Source organism: Psittacula echo (genome assembly GCF_963264785.1).
Source record: "Psittacula echo genome assembly, chromosome: 3".
Taxonomy (NCBI): Eukaryota; Metazoa; Chordata; class Aves; order Psittaciformes; family Psittacidae; genus Psittacula; species Psittacula echo.
Genome location: NC_137736.1, coordinates 127,615,735 through 127,634,649, shown reverse-complemented (window position 1 = coordinate 127,634,649; position 18,915 = coordinate 127,615,735). Strand labels below are relative to the sequence as shown.

General features: G+C 56.1%; 1 protein-coding gene across 1 annotated transcript; it reads left to right on the top strand.

Moving 5' to 3' along the window:
• Positions 1-216: 216 nt before the first annotated feature.
• LOC308219058 (uncharacterized protein) lies at positions 217-8,486 on the top strand (the record flags this gene model as incomplete). Its single annotated transcript, XM_080613595.1, is given in 4 exon segments — positions 217-1,108; positions 7,409-7,843; positions 7,846-8,177; positions 8,181-8,486. Coding segments are annotated over 4 exon segments (1,965 nt in total).
• Between the last annotated feature and the right edge of the window lie 10,429 nt (positions 8,487-18,915).

The window sequence follows — 18,915 nt, the reverse complement described above, 5'->3', positions numbered from 1 at the left end:
CCGTAACATCCCATTTATTCACCATTTCTGATCCATTCCCCCAGCCTCCCATGTTCTGCTGTGGTGCTCCTGTAGCATGCAAGGGACTAATGGTTTGGAATCCTGACTCGGCTCTTGCACCCATGCAGAGATCCCACATTTCCTCCCTTGGCTGTGTGCATCTCAGGGCTCATAACTGGGCTCCCTTGATTTAAGCACAAAGCCACATCCGCCTGCATGGCTCCTGATCCCCCCAACAGCAGCTCCTCCTCTTTCATCCTTGTGGGTGTCCCCCACCTTGAAGCGTTCTCCGCCTGCCTGGGCACCCTTTTCTGCTCAGCCTATATCATCGCCTTGCTAGGAAACGGAGTAGTGCTGCTGGTCATTGGGCTGGACAAGTCCCTGCGGGAGCCCATCCACTGCTTCCTGGCCATGCTGGCTGTGGTCGACGTGGTGATGGTGACCTCCATCGTGCCCAAGATGCTGAGTGTGCTCTGGCTCAGCTCCACTGAGATCGGTGGCACAGCCTGTTTTGTGCAGATGTTCCTTGTTCACTCCACCACGTCGGAGGAGTCGGGAGTGCTCCTGGCCATGGCTGTGGATCGCTACGTGGCAATTTGTCACCCCCTCAGGTACCGAGCCATCCTGAGTCACCAAACCATTGCCCGCATAGGCCTGGCTATTGTGCTCAGAGGTTTCCTTGTCATTATCCCCTTGACATGGATGGTGACCAGCCTCCCCTATTGCCATTCCCATGTGATTCCCCATTCCTATTGCGAGCACATGGCCGTGGCCAAGCTGGCGTGTGCAGACCCCAGGCCCAGCGGGCTTTACAGTGTGGCTGGGTCCTTTCTCATAGTGGGGATGGATGTGGCTTTCATTGCTGCTTCCTATGGGATGATCCTTAACACTGTCCTGGGGAAGCGATCGTGCTGGAAGGCGCTGAGCACCTGTGGGTGCCACATCTGCGTGATGCTGCTCTACTACATCCCAGGCATAGTCTCTGTATGTGCACAGCAGTTCGGCAGCACCATGTCTGTGCCTGCACAGGTTCTGTTGGCTGATCTCTACCTCACCCTCCCCACCGTGCTCAACCCCATCATTTACAGCATGAGGACCAAGCAGATCCGTGGGGCTCTGCTCAAAATGCTCTTTTCCAGGAAGGTTCAGGCCTGACACAGGATCAGTGGTTTTCCAGGAGTATCCATCCCTGCAGAGCCAGCACCAGCTTCTTTCCCAGTAAGTGCACTTGGTGAACAGAAGCAGTGAGAGGAGGAGGGAGAACCTCCATAAGCACGAGACCCTACTCTGTGATGAGAGTTATGTGGGACTGGGAGCATGAGCAAATATGAGCTCCTATTTCCCTTCCCTCTTCCCAGGTGATACAGAGAAGTGAGAGCCACCTTTGAGTTTTGAGATGTTCCTGATGCCATGAACATCATTATTTAATTGATGTGTGTGATTATTTAAATGACATTTCAGGGCCTCAGGTATAATTGTGTCAATACACAGGTTCCATTCCAAATGGGGAAATGTCTCCTGTGTTGTCTTCTTTAGTCCCTGCTGGGGAGCAATGGCAGGTCCAGCAATGGGAGACAGTCACCACTGTAGATGCGGTGGCCGCAGGGGTTCTCCTCCCTGGGCCTCTCTTCACAAAAGGCTCATCCTCACTGAGCACAGAGCAGCTTCTGCACATTCCTGGGTGAAGATGGAAACTGAGCACCCCCAAAACCAAACTCTTCAAAGCGTTCTGCCCATCTGGCAATTCACAGCAGTGGGGTGAGGAACCTGGAGCAGGGAGATGCTCAGTGGGTCTAGCTCTGTGTCGTGGTGGCCACAGCTTGAAGATGTGGAAATAAACACTGGGTCTGTTTGGAGACACTCACCAGTCCTGTGTCTGCTTGTGGTGATGAGCAAAAGTACCTGAACAGCAAAATCCAGGCTGCCTGGAGGCCTGGAGCACAGCAGGCCATGGGTCTGAGGGTCCTGAGCCCAGCCAGCTCTTGCTGCTGCCGGACCTCTGAGCCCTCCCAGAGCCAGCCAGCTGTGTCCAACCAGGATTCACAGGCTCCATCCAGGGACTGCAGGACCCAACCTTGCTGAGACTTCTCTGGTGCAATCTGGTCTATGGAAGCTGTCCCTGCCCGTGGCAGAGGTTGGAACTGAAAGAGCTTTAAGCTCCCTTCAGCACAAACCAGTCTGGGATTCTGTGATTGCCCAGATGTTGTGCCAGGGTTATGTGACAGCTCCCATTAGGATGTTTAACATAAGCCAGTGGTGAAACAGAAATGAGAATTCAGCAGAAGTGAATGGCCTCATCTCTGAGGTGCTCATGGTCCTCTACTGGAGGAGAGGAGCCACGACCTCGCTTGGATCTGAGGGTGGCAGAAGAGCAGAGGGTTGAACTGTGTCCAGTAACACAGCGAATCAGAAGGGAAGCACCCAGAGATGGCGTGTTTCCTCCCACAGCAAGGGAGTGGGACAACCCCCATCCTCCACAGACACACTCAGGGTAGAGGTCCACATGGTCACCACCCTCTCCCTTCCATCGCTGCGCTGAAAGATGCTGGTGCAGCACCATTCCTCTGCCCTGTTTCAGGTGTCAGCTTTAGGTTGGGATCAATACTGCCCTAAAATCACTGAGACCATGGATATGAAGGCAATCTGGAGGACTAGCTCCAGGCATGGACTGGGACCACGTCTACAACAGCCACCCGTGTTTGTTGGGGTGAATCCCACCTAAAATGTCATGCTTAGTCCCCATCTCTACATTAGTTTAAAAAGTAAACTCAATGAAACACCTTAAGCTTCAAAACAGGTTTGAATGTGTGATTCTGTGCTTCAAAACCATTTTTTCCTGCCTTTGTGGTGTTTATTTGCCTTTCTGCTGGACTTTTCCTGACATCTTGAGAACTGCCTTGACAGAATGTTTGTGCTACCTTGAAACCACTTTTTATTGTGGAGAAATTGCACGTTTCAGCCTTCTGCTGGTTGAAATGGGAGCCTGGTGGGGGCAAGGACAGTTCATGCTCTTTGTACTGAGAGACTGACAGCTTCTGGTTCAGCACAGCCAGAAATGAACCTGCCCATGCACTGCTCCAGGCAGAAACACAGGGGAGGTTTTTCACTGTGCTGGAGACAACTCATGCAGCTGATTCCTTCCTGACTCGGTCAGCTCCTGACACCCACCGCTTGGAAAGGAAATGAGATGAGAGAGAACTGAGCAGGGACTGAGGCTGTTGTCCTCCAACCCCCCTGCTGAGGCCATTACAGAGGGTGCCTGGAGAGGGCTCTGGGTGCTCCTGGGGATCTCCATCCAGGAGGCTCCCACTGGCATTGCCTGGGGTGATTTATGCCCCTGCACACAGGAGATGTTTCCTCTCCTCTCGGCCTGAGCATCCCCAATGGTGGCAGAGAGCAGAGAGCAAGGTGGGTGCCTCTAGGGCAGGATGGGCATGAGCCAGGGCACGGAGGCAGCTCTGGGTACCAAAGGATGGGAGGTTGGTGGGATGTCAGTGTCCACCCGGTTTGATTCCCAAGGTGAGTCAGTTGGGAAAAGGCAATTGCTGGGAAATATTTTTAAAAGTAGTTTTTTAAACTTCTGAAGTGTTTTCTCAGCTGAAACTGTAGATCCAAGGCTGCAGAGCCCTGGTTTGTAAGTATTTGTTAGGTAAAAATAGCACTTGACTTAAAAAGTTTGAACAAGAAGATCCCAACCTTTCAACCAAACCTAGACACGGCTACAGAAGAGTCAGCTTGGTTTTGTCTGTATGGATGAATCTATAACATCCAACCTGGCCTTGAACACTGCCAGGGATGGGGCAGCCACAGCTTCTCTGGGCACCCTGGGCCAGCGCCTCAGCACCCTCACAGGGAAGAGCTTCTGCCTAAGAGCTCATCTCAGTCTCCCCTCGGGCAGGTTAAAGCCATTCCCCTTGGCCTGGCCCTACAGGCCCTTGTCCCAAGCCCCTCTCCAGGTTTCCTGCAGCCCCTTTAGGCACTGGAGCTGCTCTCAGGTCTCCCCTTCAGGAGCCTTCTCTTCTCCAGGCTGCCCCAGCCCAGCTCTCTCAGCCTGGCTCCAGAGCAGAGCTGCTCCAGCCCTCGCAGCAGCTCCGTGCCCTCCTCTGGAATTGCTCCAACAGCTCCACATTCTTCTTATGCTGGAGACTTGGAGCAAGCTGCTCTTAGTGGAAGGTGTCCTTGCCCGTGACAGGGGTTGGAACTGGAGGAGCTTTAAGGTCATTTCCAGCCCAAACCGTTCCATGGCTCTGTAGTTCTATGAAGGATTCACTCTGCTGCAGTAGATAATTCCCACTGCCACTGAGGTGTCTGTGATGAGGAGGGAAGGGATGCAGGGGCTGAGGTGGGGAGAGCTCAGACTGGAAGACGTGACAAAAGAGACAAAGTGTTGTGGGAGAGTGCAGGGACCACTCCTTCAGTCAGAGGGTCCTGCATCCAGCACTAACTGTGAGGAGTGAAGATGATTTAAGCTACAAGGAAGAAAGCTGGTGGCACCACGGAGCCGGTGTGGCCTCAATGTGCAGCACTGATTTTTCATTGCAGTTCCATTTCCCAGAGTTGGGGAACTTAAAGGCAGAGGGAATTTAGACAAGGAACCTGCAGAGTCACTTAGGAGGTGTCCTGAACAAGTGCAGCTAATGGCCAAGCTCCACTACAAACATGCAGGAAAGGACAGATGTAGTCAGGGAAGGGAATGGAGCACCAGGAGTCACAGCCAAAGCACCATGGATACAGTGAAATGGGGGAGCTGGTCAGGATCTGGTGGAGTTAGAAGCTAGAGAAATCACATAAAAGCAGATGAAAGCATCTGCCTCTCTGCATGGAGAAGAGACGTCCATGCCCACCAGAGGGAAAGGCAGTCAGAGAACTCCAGTTGTAACATTGGTTGATTGGTAGCTGAGAAGGATGTTGAATAGAACAAATGTACTGCTAAGAACAGAAAGCAAATAAAGCAGCAGGTCTGGGTAGTCTGCACAAGGGAAAAGCATCTCTGAGTTGGCCAAGGAGGTCTTTGGCCTCTTCTGCCAGACTTCTGTGAGTCCTGGCATGCCGTGGTCACTGCAGACGCTTCCTCAGGCCATTACTTTAGCAAGAAGGAGCGATGATGTGATTAGCTGCAGATTGCTCTGCCTGACGTCAATGCCCAGCAGAACGCCCAAGAACTTAACAGGAGATTTGGTCAATAAAGAATTAAGGGATTGGAATCAAATTAAATTAAAGCAATCAAGGTGGATTTGCAGGAAACAGCCCCTGTCAAACAAACCTGATTTCATTTGCTGATGAGACGGAAAGTTTAGTTAATCATCACAGAGTTATCTAACAGCAACGTGTCTCCACCATGCTGCTCCGAGGTGAGGGGCTGACACAGCGCAAGGTCTGTGGAGCATCAGCAAAGGGGGTGAAGAGCTGGGTGATCAATACCCTCAAAATGAAGCTGTCAGAAGCGTCTTCACAAAAAGCCTGTGTTTCTGCAGCAGTGCTGCAGGGGCTGGCCCCAGACTAGGGGTGACTCTGTGGGACTTTCAGCAGTTGTCCCCAGATTCAGCACAAATGGTGTCTTAACTTGCCTTTCCCCAGCATCATTTATGCAGAGCAGCTTAGAGAGATGCACAGGCTTGGGCTTTCAAAGGAGTTGCCTACTGGGGGTAGGGAGCAGAGTAGGGAGCAGAGACTCTGGCAAGCAGCAGACAGAGGTTGAGAGGCTGGCGCTGGGACCCAAAGGGCCCAATTTTGGTGCATGAGGGAAATGGAAGAGGTTTTATTTTGTTCAGAATAGGTGTTGTAATCTTGGAAATGTGCAGACAGTGGGAGAGGTGAGGGGAGAGGAGAATTTGCAGTGCTCTGGGTCTTTACCAAGAATAACCCCTTGGTCATGGGAAGTACCTACCTTCACGCAATGAAGGGGCCATAAAGGGCTCTCTGTCCAAGCACAGGAGGCAGAGGAGGATGCTGTGGCTGGAAGGAGCAGACAGGCAATGTCAAATGGGAATAAAACCACATGGTTACAACCATGAGGACAAGTAGCACTGGAGGCAAAAGTGAAGAGATGGAGATTCTCATCTCTGGATGCCCACAAGCCTGCACCACTGCAGTTTCTTCCAGGAAAGCAAGTGATAGCAAATCCCATATTATTGGGCTCCAGAGAGGGAAAAATGGGTGTAAAACTCTACTGTTTGTGACAGGACACTGTTCTGCTTTCATTTGGCATTCAATCTCCATGGAGGAGGGGTAGCACCATTTTGGTTGCACCCTACTGACTGCAGCTAGCAGCTACAGGCTGTCAGTGGTGCTCTGTCCCCTTAGTGCTGGGTGACAGCTTGGAGCATCATGGCTCTGTTTGCACTTTCTCTCAGCCCAGTTTCACCATGGACATGTTGTCTCGGTGCAGCTTCTGCATTGACCCAAGGCAGCAGCAGGATGGAACTTGTCTGACCTGGACCCATATGCTCAGTCTTCATCCTGAGCAGGGCACGGGGGGGAGGATACTTGCAAGTCCCTGCAGCAAGTCCTTAAGCCCTACCATTGCACTGCTCACAAAGGGTGGGCAAAGGCCAAACAGCCTGGGGTCATTATGCCCCAATTCTGTCCACTGAGAGTGGCTGGAAGCCACAGCAGGGCAGGGCACCATGTTGCCAGCCTTTAGACAGCTCATAGAACCCCAGACTGGTTTGGGTTGAAGGGACCTTAAAGCTCCTCCAGCTCCAACCCCTGCCATGGGCAGGGACCCCTTCCACTGGAGCAGCTTGCTCCAAGCCCCTGTGTCCAACCTGGCCTTGAACACTGCCAGGGATGGGGCAGCCACAGCTTCTCTGGGCACCCTGGGCCAGCACCTCAGCACCCTCACAGGGAAGAGCTTCTGCCTTATCTCCAACCTGAACTTCCCCTGTTTCAGTCTGAACCCATCACCCCTTGTCCTGTCACTACAGTCCCTGATGAAAAGCCCTTCTCCAGCATCCTTGCAGCCCCCTTCAGACACTGGAAGCTGCTCTGAGGTCTCCACGCAGCTTCTCTTCTCCAGGCTGAGCAGCCCCAGTGTTCTCAGCCTGTCTTCATACGGGAGCTGCTCCAGCCCCTCATCAGTCTCGTGCCCTCCTCTGGACTTGCTCCAACAGCTCCATGTCCTCCTTACATTGGACATGCCAGAACTGCACATAGAACATACAGATATGCTTATGCCACAAGCTAGAGGTAAATCAGAAGGAGAAGCCAAAGGGAAGGTGGCTGCATGTGGATGGCCAGGGCTCTCCAGTGACGTGTCCCCTGGAAAGCACTGAGCACAGCATCAGTTTAAAGCCCTGTCTGTAGGTAACAGGTTCTCAAGTTTTTCCCCACATGCCTACACCAGAACTTTGTGATGCTGCAGAACTGCCCTGGGCAGCAAACCCCAACCTCTCTGTCACTGTTCCAGGGAATGCAAGTGAGGAACAAAGGCGCATCTCGCCCACCCGGGCCATGTCAAGCACCAACCAGCCCAACACCAACCATTTGCATTTTCTCCTCATGGGCATCCCTGACCTGGAAGCTCTCCACATGTGGATTTCCATCCCATTCTGCTTCACATACATCATGTCCTTGCTGGGAAATGGCATGGTCCTGCTCACTGTGGTGCTGGACAAAACCCTCCATGAGCCCATGTACTATTTCATCTCCATGTTGGCTGTCATTGACCTCATCTTCTCAACTGCCGTAGTTCCCAAAATGCTGGCTGTGTTCTGGTTGGATTCAAGGGAGATTGGTTTCGAGGCCTGCTTCATCCAGATGTTCTTCATCCACACATTCACTGCAGTGGAGTCAGGGGTGCTCCTGGCCATGTCCTTTGATCGCTATATTGCTATCTGCAACCCCTGAGGTCCAACACCATCCTGACAACCTCGAGGACCATCCAGACAGGGCTGCTGTCTCTGGCCAGGGCCGCTGGTGTCATGACACCCTTAATGTGCCTCCTCACGAGCCTACCCTACTGCCGAACCAGAGTGATCCCTCACTCCTACTGCGAGCACATGGCCATGGTGGCACTGGCCTGTGCCGACCCCGCTGTCAGCCGTCTCTACAGCATCATCGTGGCAACACTGCTGGTGGGGACAGACTCAGTCTTCATTGCCTTCTCCTACGCTATGATCCTCAGGTCTGTGGTGAGGCTGCCAGCCCAAGAGGCTCGTCTCAAGGCCCTCAGGACCTGAGGGTCCCATGTTTCCATCGTCCTGCTCTTTTACATCGGTGGCCTTCTCTCCATGTACCTGCAGATGTTGTCTTTCGGTTCAGCACCTCATGTCCAAGTCCTGGTGGCTGATTTCTATTTGACAGTCCCTCCCATGCTCAACCCCCTCATTTATGGCCTAAAGATGAAGCAGATCCAGGAAGGGATGCTCAAGCTCCTGGGGCAGTTGGTGCAATTCAGTGTGCCACAAGCTGACAAGGACAGGTCAGATCCTGAGAGGAGGAGGCATCACCAGAAAAGGATTGATCCCATCATGGAACAGGTGTGAAGTGCAGTGAATTATCCTCCAGGTCCATCTCCCTTCAGTGACTACAAAGAGAACCTAGACCAGATGACCAGTGCTGACATGGCGGTAGCTTACACTACACCAATGTCACATCATAGAATAGTTTGGGTTGAAGGGACCTTAAAGCTCCTCCAGCTCCAACCCCTGCCACAGGCAGGGACCCCTTCCACTGGAGCAGCTTGCTCCAAGCCCCTGTGTCCAACCTGGCCTTGAACACTGCCAGGGATGGGGCAGCCACAGCTTCTCTGGGCACCCTGGGCCAGCGCCTCAGCACCCTCACAGGGAAGAGCTTCTGCCTAAGAGCTCATCTCAGTCTCCCCTCGGGCAGGTTAAAGCCATTCCCCTTGGCCTGTCCCTACAGGTCCTTGTCCCAAGCCCCTCTCCAGGTTTCCTGTAGCCCCTTTAGGCACTGGAGCTGCTCTCAGGTCTCCCCTTCAGGAGCCTTCTCTTCTCCAGGCTGAACCAGCCCAGCTCTCTCAGCCTGGTTCCACAGTGTAGATAAGGATAGGGAGGTTAAAAGAGAAAAGGTAATGAAACCAATGGGCCAGTCCTGATGGGTGCTGTGCAGCTGTCCCTTTGACCAATGCACTCCTGTTTTCCCAGGTATCACTTGGAGTGATATCACTTAATGGAGTCACCGTCCCTGCAAGTGTTCACACACTGTGTAGATGAGGCCCTCAGTGCCATTGGCCAGTGGTGGCCTGGGCAGTGCCAAGGAAGCACTTGGAAGGGAGCAGTTAGAACTGGTAATCTTACAGCTCTTTCCAACCTGGTTGATCCTGTGACTCTGTCGTTCTAAGGCCAATGCAAGGAAGGAGCTGACTCAAGTTCCAGCCCTGCAGGAATCAGCTGGAAAGGAGACAACCAGGATGGGGCCATTGCTCTGTGTAGAAGCATTGCTGCTGCCTACACTGAGCTCAGAAAATCACCCAGAAATCTGAAGTGGGAGCTGTTCCCTATTCCTGACGTATCCCACGGTTCCCAGTGTCAGGAGTGATCACAGATTGCTCCAGAAAAGGGACTTACTTCATAATTCTGCAGCGGGCGGTGCAGATTTGTCACCACTTGGAGAGGGGGGAGATCTGCTCCAGAACAAGGAAAATCAAATGTTCCCTGCACAGTGTGATGCATCCGCCCAGCTTTGCTTCCTTCTCCCTTCTCCTCATCCAAACCTTTCTCAACGCTGACATAAGTCATAGGATCCCAGAATGGTTTGGTCTGAAAGGAACCATAAACATCATCCAGTTCCAACCCGCCCTGATATGCACCCACTGGAAAACTTCAAGGAATCACAGAATATCTCAAGCTGGAAGGGAAGGATCATGAGTCCAGCTCCCTGCCCCTCATAGGACAACCTGAAACTGAACCCTTATGGCTGCGAGCATTGTCCAGATGTTCCTTAAATTCTGGCAGCCCATTGTATATTGTACTTACAACATCTTGGCTATGAAGCCTGATGTTAGATGTGAGTAAAGACGTCTACCAGGAAGGTGTCCAGCACTAGAACAGAGGCAATCCCCCAGCAGAGGACCTTAGACAAGCGTCTTGCTCATCCTCCTGCAGGGCAGGAGAAAGGGGCAGGCACCTTCCCAGGCATCGACAGGGATTAGATAAACCCACAAGGAGTTCATGTGCAGAGTGAGATTGAAGCTGGGAGCGTTTTGCTGTGCTGAGGACAGAGCACAGGGCGCTTCCAGCTCGGATGAAGAACCTTCCATATCCATCCTTACAAACTCTGGTTATGTTGCTTAGCATCTCCTCAGTCAGCAAAGTGAAAGGGGGGTTATCAGCACTCAGGACCAGCACTGCTGTAGGTGCTGGTGTGGTACAAAGTGCTCCTGCCACCAGTGCCCTAGGAGGTGCTTCCTTGAACTCTGATCATGGGGACACTGAGAGAGAGAAAGACTAAGACTGAAATGTGATCCATCCCGTCTCTGCTTCCTGCTCTCTGCATCAATCATGGAATCCCAGGGTGGTTTGTGTCGGAGGGACCTTGAAGCAACTCCAGCTCCAACCCCTGCCATGGGCAGGGACCCCTGTGTCCAACCTGGCCTTGAACACTGCCAGGGATGGGGCAGCCACAGCTTCTCTGGGCACCCTGTGCCAGCGCCTCAGCACCCTCACAGGGAAGAGCTTCTGCCTAAGAGCTCATCTCAGTCTCCCCTCGGGCAGGTTAAAGCTGGGCAGTTCATAACTGGGGGAGCGGTGGGCTGGAGAGTCAAACCGGGGTCCTGGCCCAGGTCTGTGTCTGCAGAACAGTGACAGAGGGATGTGGGATGTCTCACACACATCCCCAGTGCCACCAGCCCTGCCTCCAGCCAAGAAACTGCTGCAAGATCCCCAGTGAAGCATCAACAGCTGCAAACCCACTGATTGGTCCCTGGGCAGCCAGGCCGGGGGTGGGGGGAGCAGCATCGCCAGCCATCAATCCCCTGCGGCTGTGTGCTGCAATTACCACTCAGCTTCATTAGCACTAATTGGGCTATTCCCAGGGAGGGACCTGGTGGAAAGGAAAACACAAAGTTCAGTTGCTTTTAACTTCGACTTGTTGGAAGAAAACAAGTCAGAGGCCGCGGACACCTGGAGGGATGCTCCTGCCCCATGTCCCAGCCGCACAGCCCAGAATGTCTGCCAGGGCACAGGGGTGCATGGTGCACAGCAGCGCAGTGAGGCTGATGATTGGGATCCTGCTGCAGGATCAGGCTGGTCCCTGGGGTGAGGAGTGCTCAGCTTGCTGCCAGCACAGGGATGCTCCATCACTGAACACTGCTGGAGGGTCCTGAGCCCAGGAATGGCTCTTTCCCAAGCCAGGAGCCTGCTTATCCCCCTGGGACCATGCTGAGTGCATCAGGTGTGAGTGACTCAGCCTCTGCTTTTACCACCCAGCAACACCTGCTGAGTGACTGAGCTGAACATGAGCAGCTTGTGCCCAGGCAGCCAGGAAGCCCCCAGCATCCTGGCCTGGATCAGCACCAGAGCGGCAGCAGGGCCAGGGCAGGGATTGTGCCCCTGTGCTGGGCACTGGGGAGGCCGCACCTGGAATCCTGTGTTCAGCTCTGGGCCCCTCACTGCAAGAGAGACCTTGAGGGGCTGGAGCGGGGCCAGAGAAGGGCAGCGGAGCTGGTGCAGGGCCTGGAGCCCAAGGGTGATGGGGAAGGGCTGAGGGACCTGGGGGGTTCAGTGTGGAGAAGAGAAGGCTCAGGGGGGACCTGATGGCTCCCTACAAGTGCCTGAGAGGAGGATGGAGCCAGGAGGGGCTGGGCTCTGCTCCCAAGGAACAAGGGATGGGACAAGAGGAACCGGCCTCAAGCTGCACCAGGGCAGGTTTAGATGGAGCTGAGGAACAATTCCTGCCCCAAAGGGTGCTCAGGCATTGGAACAGGCTGCCCAGGGCAGGGCTGCAGGCACCGTCCCTGCAAGGGTTCACACCCTGTGGAGATGAGGCCTCAGTGCCATGGGTTAGTGGTGGCCTTGGCAGTGCTGGGAGTGGTTGGACCTGGTGATCTTGAAGCTCTTTCCCAACCTGGTTGATTCCATGGTTCCATGGTTCTGAAATGCTGGGGGTGCCCTCACCTTTGTCCTCACTGCCATCATTTTAGGGGTGCTTGTGGCCCCTGACAGCACCTCCCAGCAAACCCTTCAGCTTGTGTCCCCCCAAACCCAAGTCCTTCTCCTTCAGGACAGCACTGCCCTGGGGACAGACCCAGATCAGTATCCCTGCAGTGCATAAACCACCCTGCACCTTGCACCCTGCACCCTGAGCCCTGCCTGCACCATGCATTTTGCACCATGCACCTTGCACCATGCACCTTGCACCCCGCACTTTGACCATGCACCATTCACCATGCAATCTGCACCCTGCGCCATGCACCATGTACCCTGCTTAACCTGGGGCTGCTGCCCTGCAGCTGCTTCAGGAGCAGGCAGGAGCAAACGGGTCTGCACTGGGATGGGGGCTCTTGCAGCCCCAAAAGCTGTGCCTGCCTCTGCACCCCCCCTGCATGAGCCTGGTGTCATCAGGCTCTGCTGAGCTGGGTCAAGGCCAGGTTCTAGCAGAAAGCAAGCGTGGAGCAGCCCAGGGTGGGTTCCTCGTCCCTTGAGCACTGACCCCATCCCAGCTGATGGACTGGGACATCCCAGCAGGTGCAGGCAGCTGCAGGGTGGCCGGGGGGCAGGACTGGAGTGGCAGTGATCAGGGAGAGAGTCTGGATCACTGAACACTCCAGTTCTGCTGCATCCACCTTGGGGCTGCAGGAAAGCTGGAGAGGGGCTTTGGACAAGGGCCTGTAGGGCCAGGCCAAGGGGAATGGCTTTAACCTGCCCGAGGGGAGACTGAGATGAGCTCTTAGGCAGAAGCTCTTCCCTGTGAGGGTGCTGAGGCGCTGGCACAGGGTGCCCAGAGAAGCTGTGGCTGCCCCATCCCTGGCAGTGTTCAAGGCCAGGTTGGACACAGGGGCTTGGAGCAAGCTGCTCCAGTGGAAGGGGTCCCTGCCCGTGGCAGGGGTTGGAGCTGGAGGAGCTTTAAGCTCCCTTCATCCCAAACCATCCATGGTTCTGTAGCGTGGGGGCATTTGCACCCAGGGTTAGGGGCAGTGAGAGGAGAGGTGCCCAAACCCTGCAGCTCTCTCCCTGTGTGCTGTGTGCCCACGGGTGCAGTTCAGGGCAGGGGCTGTGTGTGTCCGGGTGATGCTCTCACATCTCCAGCACCTCCCGGGTAAGACGTGGCCCCCCCAAGCTGTGACCACAGAGCCGGGGAGGGGAGCCCGTCCCTCTGCTGCTGCCGCGGCTCTGCGGGGCGGGAGCACGCGGATGAACCCTAGCGTTCCCAAACCTCCCTCTGCTGTGGGCAAGCAGGCACCGCGGCGGCACCGAGCGTGGCACCAAGCGTGGAGCGACGGAGGCACCTCCTGGCCAGAGGAGAGCACTGCCAGGTCCCTGCACTGCCCCATCCCTGCACTGCCCCCTCCCTGCACTGCCCCCCCTCCACTGCCCCCCCTGCACTGCCCCATCCCTGCACTGCCCCATCCCTGCACTGCCCCATCCCTGCACTGCCCCCTCCCTGCACTGCCCCCCCTGCACTGCCCCATCCCTGCACTGCCCTCCCTGCACTGCCCCATCCCTGCACTGCTCCCTCCCTGCACTGCTCCCTCCCTGCACTGCCCCATCCCTGCACTGCCCCCTCCCTGCACTGCCCCCTCCCTGCACTGCCCCCTCTGCACTGCCCCCCCCCTGCACTGCCCCCCCCGCACTGCCCCCCCTGCACTGCCCCATCCCTGCACTGCCCCCTCCCTGCACTGCCCCCTCCCTGCACTGCCCCATCCCTGCACTGCCCCCTCCCTGCACTGCCCCCTCCCTGCACTGCCCCCCCTGCACTGCCCCCTCCCCGCACTGCCCCATCCCCGCACTGCTCCCTCCCTGCACCGCCCCCTCCCTGCACTGCCCCATCCCTGCACTGCCCCATCCCTGCACTGCCCCATCCCTGCACTGCCCCCCCTGCACTGCCCCATCCCTGCACTGCCCCATCCCTGCACTGCCCCCCCTTCACTGCTCCATCCCTGCACTGCCCCCTCCCTGCACTGCCCCCTCCCTGCACTGCCCCATCCCTGCACTGTCTCCCCTGCACTGCTCCATCCCTGCACTGCCCCCCCTGCACTGCTCCATCCCTGCACTGCTCCATCCCTGCACTGCCCCCCCTGCACTGCCCCCTCGCTGCACTGCCCCCCCTGCACTGCTCCATCCCTGCACTGCCCCCCCTGCACTGCTCCATCCCTGCACTGCTCCATCCCTGCACTGCCCCCCCTGCACTGCTCCATCCCTGCACTGCCCCCCCTGCACTGCTCCATACCTGCACCGCCCCCTCCCTGCACTGCTCCCTCCCTGCACTGCTCCCTCCCTGCACTGCTCCCTCCCTGCACTGCCCCCCCTGCACTGCTCCATACCTGCACCGCCCCCTCCCTGCACTGCCCCCTCCCTGCACTGCCCCATCCCTGCACTGCCCCCCCTGCACTGCTCCATACCTGCACCGCCCCCTCCCTGCACTGCCCCCCCTGCACTGCTCCATCCCTGCACTGCCCCCCCGCACTGCTCCATCCCTGCACTGCCTCCCCTACACTGCCCCCCTTGCATTGCACCCCTGCACTGCCTCCCCTGCACTGCCCCCACCTGCACTGCCCCCACCTGCACTGCCACCACCTGCACTGTCACCTCCCTTCAGTGTTCCTGCCAGCACCACCTGCAGTTCCATTTCTCAGGGCCTGCAGAGCCCCGCAGGTCCCTGTGCTGGTTGGACACTCACAGTGGGATGTACAAGCAGGCACCTTTCCCACATTACCTGAGTCTGGACTGTGTTGAACACAAAGAACTCAAAACGTGCCCACATCGACCGGCATCTGTCATAGAACTATGGAATCAACCCGAAAGAGCTTCAAGGCCATTCAGCGCAACCGCTCCCTGCATTGCCAAGGCCATCACTGACCCGTGGCACTGAGAGCCTCGGCTATGCAGTGTGTGAACCCTTACACGGTTTGATCTCCTGGTCCTTGCAGCATCACCCTCATGTCGCTCTCTTGCCAGGGAGGGAAACCCAGCCACACATCCAGCACATCCCTGCTTCCTGATCCCAGGCCAGGTCCCTCTTACCCATTTCAAGCAGAATGAGAAGTCCAGCAGTCAGTTCGAGATCGTTTCCTGCAGCAGATGAGCAGACACTTTGTCCCCAAAGCATCTAAAAGTGCTTCTTAACCTGCCTGTGCTCAGGACAGTGACGCAAACACTGCTCAAACACTTCCCTTCTCCTTGCAGCCATCACTCAGTGAGAGGACATTTTGCTGTGCAGTGCCGTGCAGTGCAGTGCTGTGCTGTGCAGTGCTGTGCTGTGCAGTGCTCTGCAGTGCAGTGCAGCACTATGCAGTGCAGTGATGCATAGTGATGTGCAGTGCTGTGCTGTACTGTGCTGTGCAGCACTAAGCAGTGCAGTGATGCATAGTGATGTGCAGTGCTGTGCTTTACAGTGCTGTGCAGCCCTATGCAGTGCAGTGATGCGTAGTGATGTGCAGTGCTGTGCAGTACTATGCAGTGCAGTGATGCGTAGTGATGTGCAGTGCTGTGCAGTACTATGCAGTGCAGTGATGCGTAGTGATGTGCAGTGCTGTGCAGTGCTGTGCAGTACTATGCAGTGCAGTGATGCGTAGTGATGTGCAGTGCTGTGCTGTGCTGTGCAGCGCTGTGCTGTGCAGTGCTGTGCCTTGCTTTGCTTTGCTTTCCATTTATTTGCAATTACCAAGCCTTGTATTTGTTGGGTTTTTCCTCAGCCCCTGCACTGAGTCAGGAACCTTCCCTGAGGGCTTTGGCTTTTCCTTTCCAATTGAATCCATGCCACATCAGCACCCACAGAGGCTGCTCCCAACCTTCCTCTGTGTGCAGCAGCTGGGGTGAGCGTTTATAACCCTGGCCAGACCGGGATTTGATTTTGGCCCAGTCTTGCTCCTCCGTGACTCAGGCAGTGAAGGGGGAGACCAACCAGACCTGAGTGGAAATGAGGGAAACCACAGCAAGGGTGGACCCAAAGGAAAGGGGTCTCTCAGGCCAACTGACCCGGATAACCCCTGGCCATGGTGCCAGGACAGCCGGGACCACAGCCAAGCAGTGGATGCCCCCAGGACAGCTCAGAAGATGTTGACCTGACAAGGAATAAGCTCAGGAGCAAAAAGCAGGAGAGATGGTATCAGACAACAGCAACAAGGGATGCACCAGCCCCAGGGAGCTCAGCAGTGGGCATCCTGGGGCTTGTTTGAGGTGGTCATTGGCAGGCTGAGAGCTGCCAGAGGGGAGATTGAGATGAGCTCTTAGGCAGAAGCTCTTTAAGGTTCCAAGCCCTCCCACGGGCAATGACACCTTCCACAGAGCAGGTTGCTCCGAGCTCTTTCTCCACTCCCCTGGTGCGAGGATGCAGTTTGCTGTGATGACCAGAAGGTGAAAGAAGACCAAAAGGGGTGAGGAAGAGCGGTGTGTGCTGCTGGACCCCAGGGAATCCAACCAGCCTGGGACGTGCCGTCTGCTCCCCATTGGCCATCCCAGCGGTCAGCCTGCCAAAGGGCTCAGCTTTCCTGGGCCTGGGAGGAGAAAGCGCCTTTCCTCCTGCTGTGGGTGCAACTCTCTTCTCCCTGTGAGGTGACCAAGGGTCTCTGCCAACACAGAACCAGGGGCTGGAGGCAGCTCGTGCCCATGGGCTCAGGGTCCCAGAGGCAGGTTTCTGGCAAGGAAGCAGGCTGGGTTTTCCTGCAGGATTAAATGTTCCTGCACTGAAGCGTGGGCTTCGCCACGGGTGCATTTCTCCATGGTTTCTGACGGAGCATGGCAAGAGCCTCATCCTGCTCTGGGGGATGAGTGGGAGCGGTGGAGGATGCTCATGAGTCACGCGCAGAGCTCGAGGCAGTGCTATTAACTGGGAGGCTGCCGGCAACGGCTCCTGCCTCCACCTCAGCAAGGCTTTGTTGGCAACCCGGGTGTCAGTGAGAGGTCTGGAAACTGCCTCCCCCAGGTCCTTCTGATGGATCCCCACCCTCCCCGGTGCCACCTCCAGCCTCGGGCGGTCAGCAGCTTCCATCAGCCCCTGCAGCCTCTGGTAAGGGCCTCAGTCATGGAACCATGGCCTGATTTGGGGTGAAGGGGGCTTAAAGCTCCTCCAGCTCCAACCCCTGCCACGGGCAGGGACCCCTTCCACTGGAGCAGCTTGCTCCAAGCCCCTGTGTCCAACCTGGCCTTGAACACTGCCAGGGATGGGGCAGCCACAGCTTCTCTGGGCACCCTGGGCCAGCGCCTCAGCACCCTCACAGGGAACAGCTTCTGCCTAAGAGCTAAGGAAGCAGCAGGAACCTCCTCGGGGCCAGGGGGCACCCAACCGGGACAACAACCTCTGAAGGAATGAAACCAAAATAAACCCAACCAATCAAACCAGACCCCATCACCCCCACCACAGCCTGCACTGAACGGAGCCAACGCACCGGAACGACCGCGAGCAAAGGTCCTCACTGCCCAGGCCACGGCACAACCGCAGGGGGGCAGCACGCAGTGGAGAGCAGCTCCAGCGCATGCTCACACTCTTGGATGCTCCAGGATTGGTCCCACAGGACCTGCCCGAAGAGGGACTCACATCCCCGGCAGCTCGGTGCTGAGCACAGCAATCCCAGCTGCTCACCAGGACACAGGCTGCAAAGCCAGGCAGGGACCCTGCACCAGGTTCATCCTTGCTCTGGCAGCCTCAGGCTCTGCTCTTTCTCCTTCTTTTACCCTCATGTATCCAGTGGTTATTCATGGAATTGGGATGGGGAAAAACCCATGCTTCCATATGGAAGTTCCATCACTTCCCTCTGCTCTGATGTGTGGTGGGACCAACACTGTTCTGTCCCAGGTGCTGCCTGGTTCTCTCCTCACCAGCTCAGAGGCTGAACTGGACACTAGGATGCACTACAGGATGCACGGAAAACCTTTAAGGTGTCTCAGTGAAGCACCTCAGACCCCTCTGGAGTCCATCATTTCATTTGCACCAGGGTTTGCTGAGAGCCTCACAAAGATCAGGAGCAACCCAAAGAATGGACACTGCGCTGATGGCTCCGGTTTCTCCCCGGTCTCCATCAGCTACCTCAGTCCCAAAGGCTGCTACAAGCCTTCTATCATTTTATTCCTGCTAAGCCTCTGCACCTGGATGGAGCTGATGAGGAGCTGGGTGTCTCATCACCTGCACGGTGCTGCTGCACTGTGGGAGAGGCTTGTACAAGAAGCAGCAGAGAGCAGGAGAGGGCTGAGCTGCAGGATGAATATTAACCAGGTGCACAGCAGGGTTTTCTGCTTGATGCCGAGTCTGAAATCCCAGACAATGAGAGCTCCAGGGAATGAGCAACTTCATCAGGGCCTGTAGGGACAGGACAGGGCTGATGGGTTCAAACTGAAACAGGGGAAGTTCAGGTTGGATTTAAGGCAGAAGCTCTTCCCTGTGAGGGTGCTGAGGCGCTGGCCCAGGGTGCCCAGAGAAGCTGTGGCTGCCCCATCCCTGGCAGTGCTCAAGGCCAGGTTGGACACAGGGGCTTGGAGCAAGCTGCTCCAGTGGAAGGTGTCCCTGCCCGTGGCAGGGGTTGGAGCTGGAGGAGCTTTAAGATCCCTTCCACCCAAACCAGGCTGAGATTCTATGATCTTCCCCCAGCATAAAAGACTCATTTTCACTGGAGCACAAACAAGTTGTGGGCAGGGACAGGGGAGGCAGTGAGCGCATCTCTGTATTTGCCACCTGATGGCTCTCAACTGTCTACAGCAAGCTGAGCGGACACCTTCTACATGGAGGAAGTGAAACACCAAAACCTGTGATTTTTAAATGGGAAAGAGAACAAAGCCTTGCTCCAAGTCGAGCTCCTTCTCT